Raw genomic sequence first — 18,393 nt, 5'->3', positions numbered from 1 at the left:
AACAAACATTACATTTGCGGTTGACTTTACGGTTATTTGACACATCATCAATAAACATCTCGTCTAACCACGATTAATGATTGAAGAATGACTTAAAGATCCGAATTACAAAATAAGTAACAGCGAATACGGCTACCACAACTGAATACCCAACAATTGTAATGATCTGCTGCAACTGGAGAACGAAAACACGACTGGCATAGTCTATTGTTTTTAGAATGTTACCAGTGAAAATGTTCCATAATTCTTTAACGCCGTTTAGAATCATTCCCAAAGAAGACACCGTTATTTCCTCAGCGAGTTTCAAAATTGTTCGAATGAAACATAGCCACGACTCTGTGAACAGGCGGACAGTTCCGAAGAATATAAAACCAACCACATCATTGAGGACACACACAATGGCAAGGAAGGACCCAACGAAGACTCTCACTCCAGAAAGAATTCCTTTGCACTTGCTGTTACTTTCCTTTACTTTGGTTTTGGTTGCACGTTTCATTTTTCCTTGTTTAGTGTTTCTTTCTAGCACATTTTTGAGATCCTTATCAAACAAGATGCGATGTTCAAAGGTCTTTCTCGCAGCTCAGTTGTAAGAACGTGTCGTCGCTTGCAATTTATTCCCAGGGCGATTTGACGTGGATTGTCGATAAACTCACGAAAGAATGCCCGGTTTTATCAGTGTCCAGTTAAACCACCGCGATAATGAAAGTGTGAAACTATGGTAAAAGCGAATTCCATTCGCAAAAGTGTCGAATATCGGGTACACGTTTGAGGACTTCATCGACGAAGTGGAAATAAACACGAAATTTATGTGCTGAGAGTAACGTCACGCAAAACTCAACTATGATATGACCATGTGACGGTGTCAAAGTCCACCGCCGCTAGTGTGACGATTCTATGAACGAATTCGAAACCCAAATATGCTAAAATAAATAAATGAATGAATATGTTCACAGATAAGTGTACAAATAACAAGACATAGATGGTTTGCAGTGAAAGTATGATACTTTGAAAAAAAGAGGACTCCTACGGTAGAGATGGAGAGAGAAAAGAGCAGGGACGAAGCTGGCTGGTGGCTGAGCCTGTTGAGGTCTCTCTACGTCAGTCGACGCGAAGGTGACTGAAGGGCCAATGATATTTGATTGGATTTGAACATAAAGTCATTTTACTAGCTAGGAGTGATATACTTGATGCACCGGGGTTATCCTTGCACTCTCTATGTGGCGAGGGTGTCATGGCCCATTTGAGCTCGAGGAGGGACCGCAAAAGGGCTTTAAAATAGGTTTAAGTATGCCGCCGAATAATAAAACTAACGTGATCACAAGATACAGCGCTAAATTACTTTCCCTGAATGCTCTTGCACAACTGGAAGTCATGGAAGGAGCTCATTTTAAGCACGTGACTAGTTTTGCCATATGTGGTTGTTAGTTGCCAATGTAATCAATTTTCCTTACATATATACTTTGTGTAAATGCTTTATTACCAAATATTATTATATCATTATTATTATTACTATTATTATTATTACTATTATTATTATTATTATTACTATTATTATTATTATTAATAGGTAACAAAAGATCGCACGGCGAATCCACTCATTGTACTAAAGACCTATCAGTTTAATTAATACATATCTATACAGCATTCTTACAATTCAAATAAACTATTTACAGCTAAAAATATAATTTTAAACAAAATGCGAATAAAGTTACCAAACTACTAATCTGACCAAAAACATATTAACACACTTCTGCAATGTAACAATAACTGACTTATCTCTTTCATACACCTTTACCAAATAAGAACCTAATTCCTTGTACTGCGTATTCCAAGAGTTGTATTTGTAGTTATTCACTTGTTAGGCGATGGCCTGATTTTTTCAATGTTAGATAAATGAAGAGAAGTTGATGTGAGGTTTATAACAGATATAAAATTATTTTGTCTCTTTCTTCGGCAGTTGCTTTCGGGTCAAGAACTAAAATCCCATACTCGCACTCTCTGATCATAGCAAACACTGATAATCCTGGTGGAATCCACATGGATGCAGTTCACATTGTCCTTGTGTCCTCTAAGTGTTTGAATACATGAACCCCTGCACAAGAAATAGAAGCAATCAATATAAATTGTTCGATTGATTGAAAGATTTGTCTGTTAGTCCATCCGTCCCTCTGTCCTTTGGTCCGTCCGTCATTCTAAATGTCAATGATTCCGACAGTCCGATTACTTGAATAAGTCAATCAATCGATCATTCATTCAGTCAAACAATCAATCATTCAATGACATCAGCATTAACACGCAATTGATTAATAACCAGGGCCCCTCTGGATGACAACTATGTAGCTGAATGGGCCCCCCTGGCTAAATGAAGGTACCTAACAATGTTACATTTGTTAAACAAGCAATCTCGCGTGTAAAACTTGAAACGCCAGTTGAGTTAGTCTTGACTTCCATATTTGTAAAGTAATATCTTTATTAGTTTCTCTAAAAGATACACTAATTTTACTAATGAAATGAAATTTTTCAATACAAAATCTTGTCAAGGACGATTACAATGTTGGTACATCTTTTTAACGACCGTAGATTTTCTATTGGCATTACGTATTTAAAACTTACTGTTCAATGTCCCAGTACTTTATCAGACCGTCTTTACCAGCGCTGACTATGAGGCCCGCCTCTTTCTTCCCATTCACCATCATGAACTTCAATTTGATAGATTCAATCCTGAAAAATTATTACGAAATATGAGGACTGCTGACCATTATAGCAAAACAAAAAAAACAAAAAACAAAAAAAAATGTGTGGGTACTGAAACAAGAGAGAAATAATGAGCCAAATCTACGGAAATTCGCAAAAATCCAAGCTTGAAACTGTGGAATGGATTTCTGTTTACTTGTACTGTCCAAGTGTTCTGCACGTTAAAACCATGTGAATGCATCTTTTTAATAGCTGTCGATAAAATATGCATGACTTACCTTCCTTTGTGTCCTTTGAACTCATTTACACAGGCACCCGTCTCAAGGTTCCATAACGACACTAGATGTCCCGACCCCACCGCTACATAACCCTAGAATACAAAATTAATGGCAGTTGAAATTAATTGTGGGCATTGTATCGAGTTAGGGGGGAAAAGTGGCCCAGCGACCCGGGATGAGCTTCGGCGAGGAGGGGGGAGGGTATTCAAATAAACGAGTCTTTTTTATTCTTTTCTTTACGTGGACTTCCTTTGCGCCAATTAACATCAGTATTTCTCTAGTTCTCCTCTCTGTCGCTGCATAACTATTTAAGAATAATTGTTAGGGTATTCATCTTGACGCGAAAGGGAAAGGAATGAGGTACAAAGTGGCAATAATTATGATAAACTGCTAGATGCTCTGAACCAAATTCATTAATTCTTTTTTTGCTGCATTGTATTGGACAGATATTTTTCGAACAAGTAAGTGATGAAAAGTAGAAATCCCTTTCGATCCCACAAAGAGAGAACCAACACTCTATTCACACTGCTTTATTTTTCAACAAATGTGCATCAGGTTTAAATCCGTCTCATGTTAGCGCTAACCTGATCAAAACTGACAGCAGTCACTGTAGAGCCAGACAGTTGTCCGATGTTGAAAGTCAAAAGACAAACTCCTGTGGACACCTCCCACACTCGTACAGTCTACAAAATAAAGCACATATACTATTGTATTCAACATTGGTTCGAGACTGTTGGCTACATCAACTACTTTTGGGAGCTACGTCATTGTTTGCCCCTTTTGGAAAACTTAGTCTAGACTCTAGAGGTAGTGCGTATATTTCTAATCCATGTTTAACTTCACCATCCTTAACTCGTCTGAGTCTTACCTGGTCTCCTCTCGCAGCCGTTCTTTGTCTCGGGATCCCTGTGTCTCCCTCCCACAAATCGGAGGGAGACACAGGAATCCCGAGACAAAGAACGGCTGCGAGAGGAGACCAAGTCTTACCCTACCCTTGCTAACCATTCTTTTCTCTGATTTCAGGGATTAATACTTTAGCTAGCGTCTACATGTAATCTCTCCTTGCAGTGCTGCTTCTGAACTTAACATTAAGAGAACTGAAATGATCGCAAACTAGAGATGTCGATCGCTGTACAAATGTTACTTGTCGGGAATATGGGAAATGCGTAGAGACAAAATTTCGTGACATTGAGCCTTCGAGTTGCGGTTTTAAATGCTACTCAGTAGACTAGCGTTGAGGGGGTCGTGAACAAGAAGCAGTCTCCGCCTACAGACGTGTAATTTTCTCAATATATCGCGAAAATAACTTGGTGAAAAATACGAATGCGGAGGAGATGGGATACACATGTTTGTTAACATTCTTGATATGAGTGTTTGCATTGGAAAAATTGAGTTTCGAAGGGACAAAGATAAGCAGTTACTGAGCGAGAGACATCTTACTCGGATCTTACCCTGTCTCCTGAGCCAGTGAACGCTTTTTTACATTCATCGTCCAGATCGACACAGAAAACGCAACCATTGTGACCAACCAACGAGAAAAGGAGTTTACACTGACGAATGTTCCAGACTTTGGCCTGAATGAGCAAAACGGCAACGCAAAAACTTAGCCAAACAGTTCTATTGATAAGTAACCGAACCTCATATTTCTAAGATTACTTAATTGAGAACTCTAACAGGTCTGATATGACTTTAGAGTAAAGGATAGAGTAGTTTACTGCTAGGAACGCTAAGGCGAAATTAAACACTAACGTAACGTTGTGCGCATGTACTTTTAGTATGCACTGCAATTTTATAATTTCTGTTATCAATTTTTTTTTTCAATTTTGTAACAAAAATCTCAAGGTGAAAACTAGACCTTATCTTTTCTATCACCTACACGACCCATAAGTTCTGTATTGCAAAAACACTCCGTTAAACTATTGAGAAACTGATCATTTACTGACCCGTTAAACTATTGAGAAACTGATCATTTACTGACCGTTTTGTCGCTTGATCCACTGACAAGAAAATCCCCCTTACGTTCGATCGCCCAGACGGGACCGTCATGACTTATCAATATTCTACAAAGAAAAGTACACAACATAATGATCCGTAATATCGAACAGATGCCTTCTTTTACAAAGGACGTAGACTATAGGCCAATCTCTCTCAGTCGTATCTAAAAGCTAAGCCAACGGGTCAACAATAGCATGACAACACTGCTCGTCCTATTTTCATTCGGACTCGACGTTAAGGAAAGAAAACGTTGCATTCTGAGCTCGACTTGTGAGTGAACCTGATGTCAAAGTTTCTTACCTTACACACATATTTGTTCGCAGGCTCCAAAGCTAAAAACGAAGCAAACAAAAAAGCCATTAAATAGTCATACCCTTGTTATCTCATCAGTGACAGAAAGAAGGAACTTCATGTTACCAGTCCTTTACAAAAAAAAACGTAAGTATCGCATTTTCTATTTCTTTTGTTTACTAAGTCAAATTAGTACAATTTCAATAGAGTGATGACAGAGTCTATTGTTTCGAGGACAGGATTACTTCTCTTTCCTTTCCCATTAACTCAAAGTACTCACCCGAATGGTTTTGTCGTACGATCCACTTATTAGAATTGAACTTGACAAGAACCGCAAGCTCCAAATACCACGCTGTCAACGATGAAGTAACAAATTAGCCACTTTCGATATATCAAGACATAAACAAAGGGTACTGAACAGGGTTGCTATTCTGATCTATCGAGGACAGCGTATTGGCTATTTCTGTGCCATGCTTTGCAGGTAAACTAATAAAAGCCTTCTGGTCATAAGAACCATACGGTCTTTTATAAAAATGAGTCGGGCAAAGCACCAAAGTCAACAAAGATAGTGAGAAAGTTTTCCTTCCTCATTAATAACCAAAAAAAATCAGAAGGAACAACGACCATAGTAACGAAACAGTTGAAAAACAACAGACAGCAACAACGCCTTATCATCCTTAATGTTTGCAACAAAGTGAAATTACTATTTTACCGTATGTCCTTGGAACGTCAGAAGCAATGCACCGTTTTTGGCATCCCAGATTCTGTAAGGTAAATAACAAAAATAAACAAAACAAACCCAAAACAAAACATAAAAAGTTTTCTTAGTAACGCAAAACAAAACAATGTTACGAGTTAAAAGCTAAAGTTAATACACAAGCAAAACAAAAAGTGGGGATTCACTCACTTTATTGTTCTATCCAAACTGCCGGTCGCAACGTTGTTCTTGTGAGCACACACTGAAAGTACGCTGAAAAAGGAAAACCAATACTATGCGAATTTTATTGAATGTAGTAATAGTCAGCGTTGTTTTTCACTCTGTAATACCCATCTATGCACTGCAAGGAGGTAAAAACCTATGGAAGAAAACGGACACTTACTTATGGGTGTGGCCACTCATGTCGGTCACTTTGCAGCGACCATTTGCCCAGTTTCGCTTCAGTTTAAGATTATCTCTGAAGATGTCTTTCCATACAGCTGGAGTACTGAGTGGTACACCTGGAATGTGGAGAATGACGCTTTAAAAATCAACTAAATAAGAGCTTTTTTAATCAACACATCAATGAACTCAGCTGAAAGCGAATTCGCACTCACCAACGTAAGTTTCTTGACATTTTGCTTTCCAGAGCTCATCTTTAGATGCAACACGACGCCAGGTTTTGCTCACCTTCAATTCAAAATGGATATATCGTTGAGTGGAAAAAAATCATCAATACTACGACTATATGTCGTCTGTAATTAATTTAACAAGAGGGGCCCTCTATAACTTACACAATGTCTGCATTTGCGAAAGGCTTATTCACTCTTCTAAAAAAGTGATTGTAAAGAGATGATGAAAACGTTGACAATATCACCATTACGAACAAAAACAACATAGAGAACAACAACAAGGATGCCAACTTAGCTCTTACCTGACAAACAACAAGAAGTTCCTTTGGAACAAGGAAAGAAAAAATGCGAATAGCTAACTGCTCTGGGAGCATGGCTATAAAATCTCGGTACTGTTTAACCTATAAGGGAGAAAAAGGCTTTTATTATTATCACAAAGAGAGAGAGAGAGAGAGAGAGAGAGAGAGAGAGAGAGAGAGAGAGAGAGAGAGAGAGAGAGAGAGAGAGAGAGAGAGAGAGAGAGAGAGAGAGAGAGAGAGAGAGAGAGAGAGAGAGAGAGAGAGAGAGAGAGAGAGAGAGAGAGAGAATAGACAATGGAACCTTGTTGGAGCCACATTTGACAAATTTAATCAAGTATAACGTCTGGCGTAAAAGACAGATTCTGTCTTCTGCAAACGAAAATGTACTTACAATTGCTGTATTGTGGAGCTAACACACCCACTATATAATTAAAGAAAGCGCTTCTTAAAGACACACTTTGTTGAACTGCTCACGTCGCGCACATAGCTAAATTGACTTACAGCGAGAAGTCCGGAAAGAAAGTAAAGTTCACTAGGCGCAAGAACCCTCAAGAACAGCTGAAGAAATTCATTCTTTTGCCAACCTATAGTAAAAGGGAGAGAAAATAAACAATAAGTGGTGTACACAGATGACTAACTACCCATAATGGCTCGAGAAAAGGAGAAGGCATACCGGCGTAGAGGGGAGAAATAGAACGAACAGGGAAAGGAATGAGAGGAGGGGCGGGGGTGGGTACGTTGATTCCTTTCTTTCCGTTGTCTTTTATGCGTTCCCTGTCTCCACCATCTTTCCGTGTTTTACATCTACCTGACAGTTAATAAAACTGTCTAAAGTACAACAGAATGTAAAGTGTCCCTACCGTTCCACTGTTTCTCAAACCACTGAACAAGACACTGAGCATTCTCTGGCAATGAAACCAAATTCCACTCTGAGTTTTGACACTGTTCAGTTTTGGTACGGTTCTGTGAAAGAACAAAATTAAAAACATAAATGTGAGAGAAAAACAGAGCAAATATCCGCTGACTGAATCGATATACACGTCTTTTCACTTGGAATTGATAGGCTACGCTAAGAATTTCAGTTGTCATGGCACTGCATATGGGACCCAACTTCATGTGAAGCGATTTACAACTGTAAGGTATTACGTCGGTTATGGAGTAGGGGAAGATAATTTGGTTTAATTCGGTAATTGTGGGTCGAAAGAACTTCTGAGTAAATTGTCACGCCTAGGAATATAGCAGAATGAAACTGGCAGCTTAAACCTTTGTCTCCATACGCACGCCTGTTAAACACGTGTCAACTTATTTGATCGCTTACTGCGCAGGCCGATAATGAGATCAACTTTTACTTACATGCAGCACATGCCTCCGGTGACCGAAAACAGATTTTCCCGTGCAAGACACATTGGGACAAGACTTCGACTTGTACAATCTTTGCCTGCGAAGGTTGAAAATAAAGTTATCAAGGTCCAACCGTTTACAGCGTATGTGATAATAACTGTAAATCGATAATAACTGTAAATCGTGCTTTTGAGTGCACTTTCATTTAATCATAGGGTAATAATGAAGTTTGCCCAGGCGTTGTATTTATAGCTACATATAAAGACAGATAAAGGAGGGGTTGAATTTCTTTCGTCAAAGACCGCAGACCGCTTGACTGAGGCTCAATCGATCTGACGTAAAGAGGTCAATTTAAAATCATTATAATAGAAATGTACCATTTTATCGCGTTTCAAAGCAGATAAAAATTCACTAACTCAATAATTAGAGAAGAAATACGAGATAAGAGAGCGATGCGCATGACAATTTCCGAGATTCCGAGTAAACTTATCTCTTCGGAAATGTTGACTCTTTTGACTTATATTGAAAAATAATTACGGCCATTAGTTGGTTTTGCTTGATCGTGATGTAAAAATCTTATTTCACCTACCATGACGTAACGTCATCAGCCTTTCCCCCATTATCCATCGCAGCATTGTCAAGTACATCCTTCTTGTATTCATTCTGCATGTGGCGTCGTACAGCATGTTGGGAAGAAGTTTTGGTGGTCCCACAGGGCGGTGCTGAACGACTTCCTGTAAATCTTGGTGGAGATCGCTTTCGACCACCAACATTTGAAATTCCAGGTAATTTTACTCCAAAATAGGTTGTTTTCGATTTCCAAGAGCCTCTGGAGTCTACTCTCTCGGGAGAACTGATTATCAGATAAATAAAATGCATATGGCCACTTTTTGGAAGGGAATATTAGAGAATGTTAACATTGGGGCCAATACTGTTGATGGACGTGACTCCTATTATTTATTATTATTATTATCATTATTACTACTCAAGATCGATTATGTATTTTAGTTTTCCTATACCTAACACCTAGTATGCGCGCAAGAAGCGGTTGTTTTTTGAAGTGGGAAATTGAGTTTCCGAAGTTGTCTGAACTTTTTCTTGCAGTTCACAGAAGGATGAATGATTCCTAGGTTGACCTTTTCTTCATAAATCACCAAAGCTTTGCCTTTAATGTAAAGTTCTAAGTGCGACACTATTTCTTGTTGGTTTTTTTTTTCTTTTTTTCTTGCGTGTTTGGAGTCCATTTAATTAAGTCTTTTCACTCTGTAACTATACTTACTGTTTCATTAGCGCTTTTCTTGTCATTTCGTTGCCGCCTTATGTCGCTCTGTGCCGCCTGCATAATTTATCATGTAATGTAACCGTTTCCTTTTTTTTTCGCTAGGAGCAGTTTAGTATTGTTTCTGTAACCATGTAAGTATTTTATAGTCTTGTTGTTCGTTATTTCTTTAGGTTGTATATTGTGTAACTACGGTTTGTTACTTTCTTTAGTTTTAACCAACGTTAGTCATAGAGAATTAAAGAATATCATGTGTATAAAAATGCGGAGTTGTCAATTCCAGCCACAGATTCCGCATAAGTGCTGTTACATCTAGTGCCACTGTGCTAAAATTGCAATGTTCTGAACAGTTTTTCACGATGGTGAGCCCTTCGGTCGATTCAGGTTAAGAAACACCTATCGAGTGGTCGCAGGGGAAAGACATGAAATCAACTTTTCATCGAGAATGTTATTGTAAAATAGCAGGGGAAAATCAACGTTTCTTAACGGGGACATTTTTATTTCAAGTGTTCGAAGTATTTACTTACGGTGTTCTCTTTGTTTGTCGCGATGGTGACGCAAGGGAAGGACTCTTCACGATTGGCAAAACAGCAGTTGATGTCCAGGCCTTCACCTCTTCCTGTTGGGTTCAACAATGGCAACAACAACAGAAATGATGTATCAAACATGAAGCAAGAAGAAGAAGTAAGATATTTCATAAGACTCATTATATGGGTCATGGTGCTATGAAGCACGATGTAATTTATATCGGTGTAAATGTTCAGCTGTTTAATATGCAGATAACAAACTGTTCATGATGGAGAGAAGAAAACAAACAACAAATAAATGGTACGGTTCACAACTGTGAAGTGATCACAAATCACTTGGATAAGTCCTTTACTGAATAGACAAAAACTGGTAAGGACTCTTGCCGCCATTTTTTCCAGACATTTCCCACAACACCTTCTAGAAAGAGACACTAGAGGGTACCGTACATGTACATGTTGCACATTGGCAGATAAAGGACACACGAGGTGGCCCGTTTGGTATTACCAAACAACAACAGCGAAAAAGAAAACAACTGGATGAAAGTTCCTAGAATTTTCGATTCTTTCTTGTTTAATTGAAAGACATCCGACAGCTCAATTCCGGCTAAGAAATTAACCGTTCTTAACGTTAGTTTCTTGTTTCGTACACCTGTAAGTATATGAAAAGCCCCCCTCGGTTAAAGTTTGACGTGACCTTAATAAGCTTTTGTTACTCAGATATTTTCCTACTGCTTCTGACTGCATGTTTTTTAAAGTAAGGTACGCAAAGTATCGCTAACCTCATCGTGAAGGATAGCACTCTCTACCCGGTGAAGCTTCCACGCCTAAAGTGAATGAAGAGGAAAGGTAAGAGTGAAGAACGAAAAAGAAGTGAATGTTGGAGATCCTCTTTAAAACTTTCACGTTGAGCCAGAAGAACTTGAAACCTATTTCAAGCTGAAATTTTAAGCAGAAATATTTAATCTTAAACCCCAGAATCTTAAAAAAAAAAAAAAAACAATTCCTAACTATAATTACTTGTTCAATACTCTTTAATTCTTCTTTAAGTAAAATTATGTCGTGAGGCGAGAGTGAGATGATTAAATTGCATTTATCAACAACTATCTTCAAAACTTTACTGTTAAAGTTGAACAGAATAATTATCTGACCAAATCTTTGTTTCAAAAAGAAAAAACAAGGAAGTTTGTGAATATCGATTTTGTTTGAATTGTTTTTGTTCTGTTTTGTTTGTTTGAAAAAAAAATTCCAATTTACCAAGTGGATAGAAAGCGGGAAGAGAACCAAGCCTTGGTTGAGGTTGGGAGGAATGTGGTATTTGGGAGTCCTGGCCCACTCTAAACACAACTCACATACATGTAGTGAAATAACCAATAATGATCTTAGAATATAAAGGTATTCACTAAAGGAATCAAATGGAGCTGGAAAAACCCACATACTCTGTATCTTGGTTTCCCAAGCTTTTTATGAACTTCTCTACACAGTGGTGTTGACACAGGGCTGAATGAACTTCTTGGAAATGCATTCAGTGAACTGTACATGAAGTCTCTGTGTAATGTTGGCTCAACCACCTTAATTAAAATGGAGAAAGAACTTTAATGAAACATTTTGGTTATCCTAACTTGAATCAGTTCTTCATCTGATAATGGAATGAAAATATTTCACATAATTTATAGTAACATTTGTCTTATCAGTGTTCAGTTTTTTTTTCTTCAAAATATTCATTTTATTAATCTCTCAACCATTTCAAATGCTAAAAAAATATTCAATTATTCAAAATTTCAATTAACATCTTACTGTCCACAGAAACGTGATTTGTTCTTGATCACATCGTGGAAGAAGGAGATCAATCACACTGCGTCTCTACAACAAATGTTAAGAAGGTAAATTCAGTTATAAGAATATTTTATCTCTATTTTTATTGTCAAACTTAGGAAATCACGAACACCCTGAAATCTGTCTGCAATGTTTGTGTTTTGCAAATTACATGAGATATCAGGAAATGTAAGTAAACCAGAAATCCAAAAATTTATCAGCATTATGCCATAAGATTTTTCATGCCAGATTACTCTATTTTCCTTGATGCAGTCACATTAGAGGTAGACATCATGTGTTGACAGTTTTCCGAGTTTCACACAGAACTTATTTGTTAATTTTCGACAAACATCATAAGGCATTTCAATAAAGAGAGAATGGGAATACAGTTGTAAGAGATCAGGGTTTCCTTAGTTTATAATGTATTCAGGAGTATGGTAGCTATACCTCAAGTTTACAATTACAATGAGAATACTTTTTTTTGTTTCTTTTAACATTTTTCCTGGTAATAATAGCCATATTTATCTACCAATTTGGAACATGCTCTAATTTTACCACCTTAATAATTCTGCAGAAATTATGCATTTGTGTCACATCTTTTATTGACAATGCAAGTGATTAAAAACTTTTTCAAGTATTCTCCCAATATTCTGACTAAGTAATTATGGCACTAAACAGGTAGAGTGCGAGGTCTAATGCTTTCCTGAAATAAATGATAATGTTTTTGACCAATCATGGCACTTGCAGTATTTCAGTTTTTTTCATATTGTGTCCAAATAACTGAGTGTGTGATTACTGATTGGGTAAATTGTGCCATTTTCTGGAGGTTTATGAAATAGGTGGGCTTTTGTTACATAAATTTGGACCATTCAAAGGGAGAAGGTTCAGTAAAGAGGAAGGGGGTTCTATAGAAAAGGGTTGCAGTAGGTTTTCGATTACAATACACATATACATGTGCATGTATGACAAGAGAGAAAAGCTTTGTGTATTTGTAAAAAATATGTAAAAAATGATCTTTATACATATTATATCATAAAAAAGGTAACTTGTACAATTTGATGTAAATTTTAAAAAAAATAGAAGTTTAGAGAATTTTTCATGCTGCCTTTTGCGAAACACTACAAATAAGCTTAAGATAGAAGTTGTGGTGGGTTCCACATACAGAAAAGAACTTATAACTACTATAATCATCTTGACCAACTGCAACATGATATCTTGAAATTTTGTAAGTCAACATAAAATATTCAACTTGATTTTGAGACAAATTGGTGTGAGGGATTTGTTACTTAAAAAATGTAATTTCCAAGAAGTTTTATGTGATCCATAGATGCAATGATTAATAATTTTCTTGCAAAAAAAAGGATCTCAAAGTATCTAAATAGCTTGAGCCTCACTATATGTGTGCACCACTAAGCTTAAGAGAGGTGGAAATTGCAGTGAAAACACGCATGCAGTAGGATTCTCTTTTATAAGATTATATTCTAAGATATAATAAAACCACAAAGGATGTTTCCAGAATTTTCAAAGAGGTCCTTTACAAAATTCTGGCACAATTAATCCTCTACAGCTGTACATTGCTCCTTTCTCTAAAATTGGATATTTTATAGAAAATATGATTATTTACTATGTCATCTCTATTCTCTGACTGGTTCAGGATTCTTTTCTCAAGTGCCTTTTTAAAAAAAATGAGAGGTGCTTTAAACTAGTTTTTTTTTTCTTGGGCACAAAAAAACTATTCAGTTGGCATAAGCTGGTGTGAGATCAAAGTTTTTTTTATCTCTTTTGTCTCTGTATAGAAGCCCATAACTTGCATGTATATTATTCTGGTTCTACATGAAGAATTACAATAACACCTATCATTCTGTGCATTCTGAACCATTGTCTCCCAGATTATCCTTATAATCTCTTTTTTAAAATTTTAAGGTAAGATGGAAAATTAATTAACATGGAATTTTTCAGTTCATGAATTTTGTCTTCAGGAAATGCAGTATCACAGCACAGAAACAGCATTCAATTAACGGAAAATAAACTTTACTCGGCACACTTGAAAATATCCTGAAACTGAGGAACGCGAGATAAATTTTAATTATAGAAAAGATAAACAATAAACAGTTTAGGAATTAGAAAGAGAACTCAAATGTCTTATACTTAAAATTATTTGTAACTGGTAGAAAAGTGCGCGACTATTTTCGTCAACACTATACAAGGCCAGGATATATAAAAAATGCGTTCTCGAGCTCAAACTAATTCCCGTTGGCACTATGCAGGTAACACTAATTTAACACCACATTATAAAGAATTAGTCCAAAATCTCTAATTACCCTCCATTCTGCCAAAAAGAAAGGTTGCGATGACTCAGACCACAATGTAAATTGAGCAAAATTTTTATCTAATATTATGAAGCACTCTTCAGACGAGAAAAGCCGCTTAAACAGAAAGTATTAAAGCAAACGCAAAAGTGAATTACAGCATAATATTGAGTAAACAAAGACATCATTTTCCGTATATGCATTCAAAACTAATAAAACAGCGTAGTTCGAATACCATCGACAACTTTCAACTACACGTTAAATTGAGGATATCTCACCACTGGATCGCTCCACTTCTCCATCCACTGACACAGATAATCTAACTGCTGTTCATACTCTAGTGTACTGTGAGGCCTATGTTTGGCAAAACCGTTCAACATGACTGCTATAAGTGACTCCACGATAAGTACACTGTCGTCTCGTCTTCGATTTCGATGTCATATTCCATTTCGTTACTTTCACTGACGCATCTACAAGTAAAATTCATTTCTTAGGGACCGAATTGGCTAGCTAAGGCATTGTAGTACCCAAATGTATCAAAGAATGCCAATTTTTGTAGGTCATCAGCCCGCTGCGAAAAGACTTACTGGTTGCCAACCGCATTTGTTGCTACCGTTATTCAAGGTCAGTGGTCCTCATAATTATGTTAATATATTCATAGACTATTTTAATTTCCGGTGGAAGTATCTTGGGTCCCTGCTACAGAGCTAGGACTCAAAGTTTCGCTCTTTCTCCAATTTTCCAAAGGTTTTTCGTTACCCAAGGATGGAAGTTTAATCAGGGCGGGTGTCTAGGTCATATACAGTCTAAAAAGAGGGAAAGGCTTTTAAGGATATCACTCAAAACCGGGAAAAGGGGTTTGGTCGGTGAATTAGCGACACGACTCTTTCACAACAAAAACAAATATTGTGACCAACTTCTACAAAAGGCATTGGATTATTGCTACGGCAAAACCGAAGTATCATCAATACAAATGAAAATTTGAAACTGTACTTGCAAGGAGCTGTAAATTACTTCGACAATTGTCTTAAACTTAAAATACTTCGGTCTCTTGGAAACTGAGTTGTGGTCTGAAAGAAGTCCTTGAGGACAGGTGCTTGAAGGACTGCATTGTTTAATTGAATCCTAGAACTCAGCTTGGAGCCATGTTACATCCACTCTCGATGTAGCTGTTGTACCTGAATGTAAACCACTAGACAGGTAACATTAAACAATCAGCAGCTAAAATTTGTTTTCTTTAGTTCACACATTCTTCAAGTGAAATTAACCTAGTTACTGGCCTCGTGTCAGTTTAGACTAACAGGTGTGCATAATTATACAATCATAACTGCGTCAGAACATAGTTAACTATGGTCAGAACTGAAAGGATCGGACGGAAGTTTAGCTTGTTCCATAGATTTGTTTATTGAACACAGCAGGTAGTAAGTGTGATACCGAGTGTCCTCTCATGCTGATATGACATAAATATTGTTTGAATGAAAACGAAGATATTCGATTTTGTCAGCGGGGTTTAACTCAGTAATTTTCAGCTCAACATAAGGGAGTATAGGTTGCTGTTCATCATTTTGTCAAATGCTCTGAAGTTCCTCAGAATGTCTTACAAGCTGAAGCTTGCTGCACGATGAACCACAGCTATTTTGCCGGTCTGTTGGAGAATTATCGCAAACGGCTGGGGATGGATCCAAGTGTTTTATCCATTCGAAAAGCGTTGTACGACAGCTATAAAAATGAATCTTTTAAACTGAGAGAGCGACAACGACAAGAAATGGCCAAACAAAGGCGAGACCAAATGGAAACTAATCGAATTTTCCGAAACAGGTTGAAGGAAATCAAAGAGAAAGAAAAGGAAATTAGTAAACGTCATGCGCACCTGAGAAAATTCCCATCAGAAAACGAGGAACTTCGACGTACGGGGCCATATAAAGAGAAAGAAAATTCCACGCAACGGCAGAAGCTGTTGATTTTACCACCGTTGAATGTTTCGGAAGTGGATTTAGAGAATGGAAATGATTTATATGAAAGTGAAAATAAATTAATTCGAGATGTAAGGCGGGTCAACGACAAGCCGCGTCATTCATCGGAAACGAAACTGTGCCGTCGATACAGCAACAGATGTAGAGTCTCCCCGCAGCAACAGAAAAGCAACGAGCCATTATCACTCCAGTCAAACAGTAAATATACTGAAAATCTAATCAACTATTATAAGAGTCCAAGAGGTTTAAAAAGCTTCGAGAAATCCTTTTCATCAGCCCAGGTAGTTAACAAGAAGACCAACATATGTACTCTCACGTTGGGAGAACAATGTAGCTACAGAGGCAACAAGGGACCTTTTCGCCTTTATTCACCGGATTACGACATTCTGGTTATAGAACATGAAGAGGATGGACCCTCCCACGAAGAATTCTAATGTAAAGAACTTAATGACATTGTTGCAACGACCTCCTATTTTAAGTGTTCTTCAAAAAATGCAGGGCTCAAAAACTAATTAAGATTCTGTTCAAAGTATCCAGTTGCTTTATCAGGGAATAGCTTTAAACTGAATTTACTGTTTCAGTAAACTTAGTTTTTCGTTTAATAATTTATTATTAGTGTCTTTGATAATGTTATGAAATATTTAAAAAATACACTTAAACCGAAAACATAAAAAACAAAATAAAAGGTAACTAGTAAAACTACTTATTAGGAGTCCGCATAGTCTCAATATCTGATTCCGTATTATGTCAGTAGTTTTATGCAATTCACATTCAATCGCGGTTTAGTTGCGTTTGAAACGCTTCTGCTAGTTTGCTTGTTCAGTTTTACTTTAAGTTCTCATCGGCTCTCTGTAATATTTTCCTTTCCTCTAATTGGCTGTTATGCCGAATACTCGCGTTTTGGTTTTCGACACTCTATCGAAATATGCTTCAAAGACGACGGAAAAAAAAGTAGAAGAAGGATACCTGTGGTGAACGAGCCTCGAACGAGTGCTTCCAACAAAAGGTCATGGGTCCATAGCCAGAGAGAGAAAGAAAACCTGTTTCTTCGTTTTTTGGCTTACTGGTCACTTCCTTGTGTCCCATTTAAGTTAGCCACATGCACGTCATGATAAAGAAAGAAAATCCAACAGAACCATGCTTTATTTCCTTTTAAAATGTATAAACTAATTGTAAACCGAGCCTTCACCAGCATTACATGATGTGAAGCATTTTAGGCATAATTTCAAGATTTATTGTGTTAAAATTTATCTCTGCATTCGCTTACACATAAGAGGGGAAATATGATTCAATTTTTTTTGGTAGCTGGGTCATAGTAATTAAAAAAATATTTCAAATAAAAAAGGCGAGGGAAGACGATTGGTAATGCAAAGATACACTATAACTCTATCCGTCTCAGAATGCTACTTTTTAATCTATCTGATTCTCTCGCTCCTATTTATGAAATGTCCTTCGATAGTCTGTTTCAGTCTAAGATATATGCCTATAAAATCATAAGATTTTTTTCCTAGATGCATCACAAAAGATGTTTAACAATTTATTTAAGTTGCCAGGCATTGCGCTGGTCTGTTCTCAGTTTTTGCTAGTAAACAAACCTGATAAGCCTCCAGGGACTTGAACAAAATAGTGTCAATTAACCATGTATTGACTTTGACCTAATTTGTACGTCAAAGACCCAATCAGGCTGAAACCCACGGAGGCGGGACGTACACATGTGAACAGGTATTCATAATTATTTTTAGTTTGCTATGATAGAATATGAATTTTAACAAAATAGTAATACCATCCTATCAAAGATGCACTTGAATCTAGGAGCCCACTCTGGAGGTGGAAGCCCGATATTGCCTTGTCCATGATCGAGATCAGCTCGGCGTCTGTTGCTTTCTGCTTGGTGTTATTCCTGGTTTGTTTACTTCTTGTGGTGTTGTACTTCTGTGAATTTAGCCCGCGGGTTCGCGGACAGGTGATGGAAGATTCTTCCTCTGGTGCTTTTATTACCGTTGTAGAAGAACATTGTTACAAATCAAAGTTCATGACCAGGTGGGAAGTGCCCTGTCCTCTTCGTGAAGCAACCAGGAAAAACAACAACGACACGAACGTGGCAGTGATTAAAAACTGTGCAAAGAGGGGAGAATGTAGAACATGTTCCACAGACACAAATGGCGACAATGACTCAGAAATAAGTCAACCTGATAGAATATACACAAGAGGTCATGAGTTGACAACTTCATTTGAGGCTTGTAATAATTTGAGATGGACATAAACT

General features: G+C 37.3%; 1 protein-coding gene across 1 annotated transcript; it reads right to left on the bottom strand.

Moving 5' to 3' along the window:
- Positions 1-1,456: 1,456 nt before the first annotated feature.
- LOC111343438 (uncharacterized) lies at positions 1,457-14,772 on the bottom strand. The gene is made up of 22 exons (XM_088741993.1): positions 14,433-14,772; positions 11,828-11,893; positions 11,470-11,601; positions 10,813-10,857; positions 10,034-10,125; positions 8,817-9,080; positions 8,240-8,324; positions 7,747-7,849; positions 7,388-7,470; positions 6,890-6,988; positions 6,573-6,645; positions 6,359-6,476; positions 6,166-6,228; positions 5,971-6,022; positions 5,539-5,610; positions 5,268-5,299; positions 4,951-5,032; positions 4,424-4,546; positions 3,557-3,655; positions 2,973-3,064; positions 2,614-2,721; positions 1,457-2,092 (listed from the first exon to the last, which is right to left on the bottom strand). The coding sequence occupies exons 1-22, from the start codon at positions 14,532-14,534 to the stop codon at positions 1,969-1,971; spliced, it is 2,109 nt and encodes a 702-aa protein (XP_088598119.1). The 5' UTR covers positions 14,535-14,772; the 3' UTR covers positions 1,457-1,968.
- Between the last annotated feature and the right edge of the window lie 3,621 nt (positions 14,773-18,393).

Source organism: Stylophora pistillata, chromosome 1 (assembly GCF_964205215.1).
Source record: "Stylophora pistillata chromosome 1, jaStyPist1.2, whole genome shotgun sequence".
In the NCBI taxonomy this organism is placed as follows: domain Eukaryota; kingdom Metazoa; phylum Cnidaria; class Anthozoa; order Scleractinia; family Pocilloporidae; genus Stylophora; species Stylophora pistillata.
This window is presented reverse-complemented; position numbering and strand designations above follow the sequence as displayed.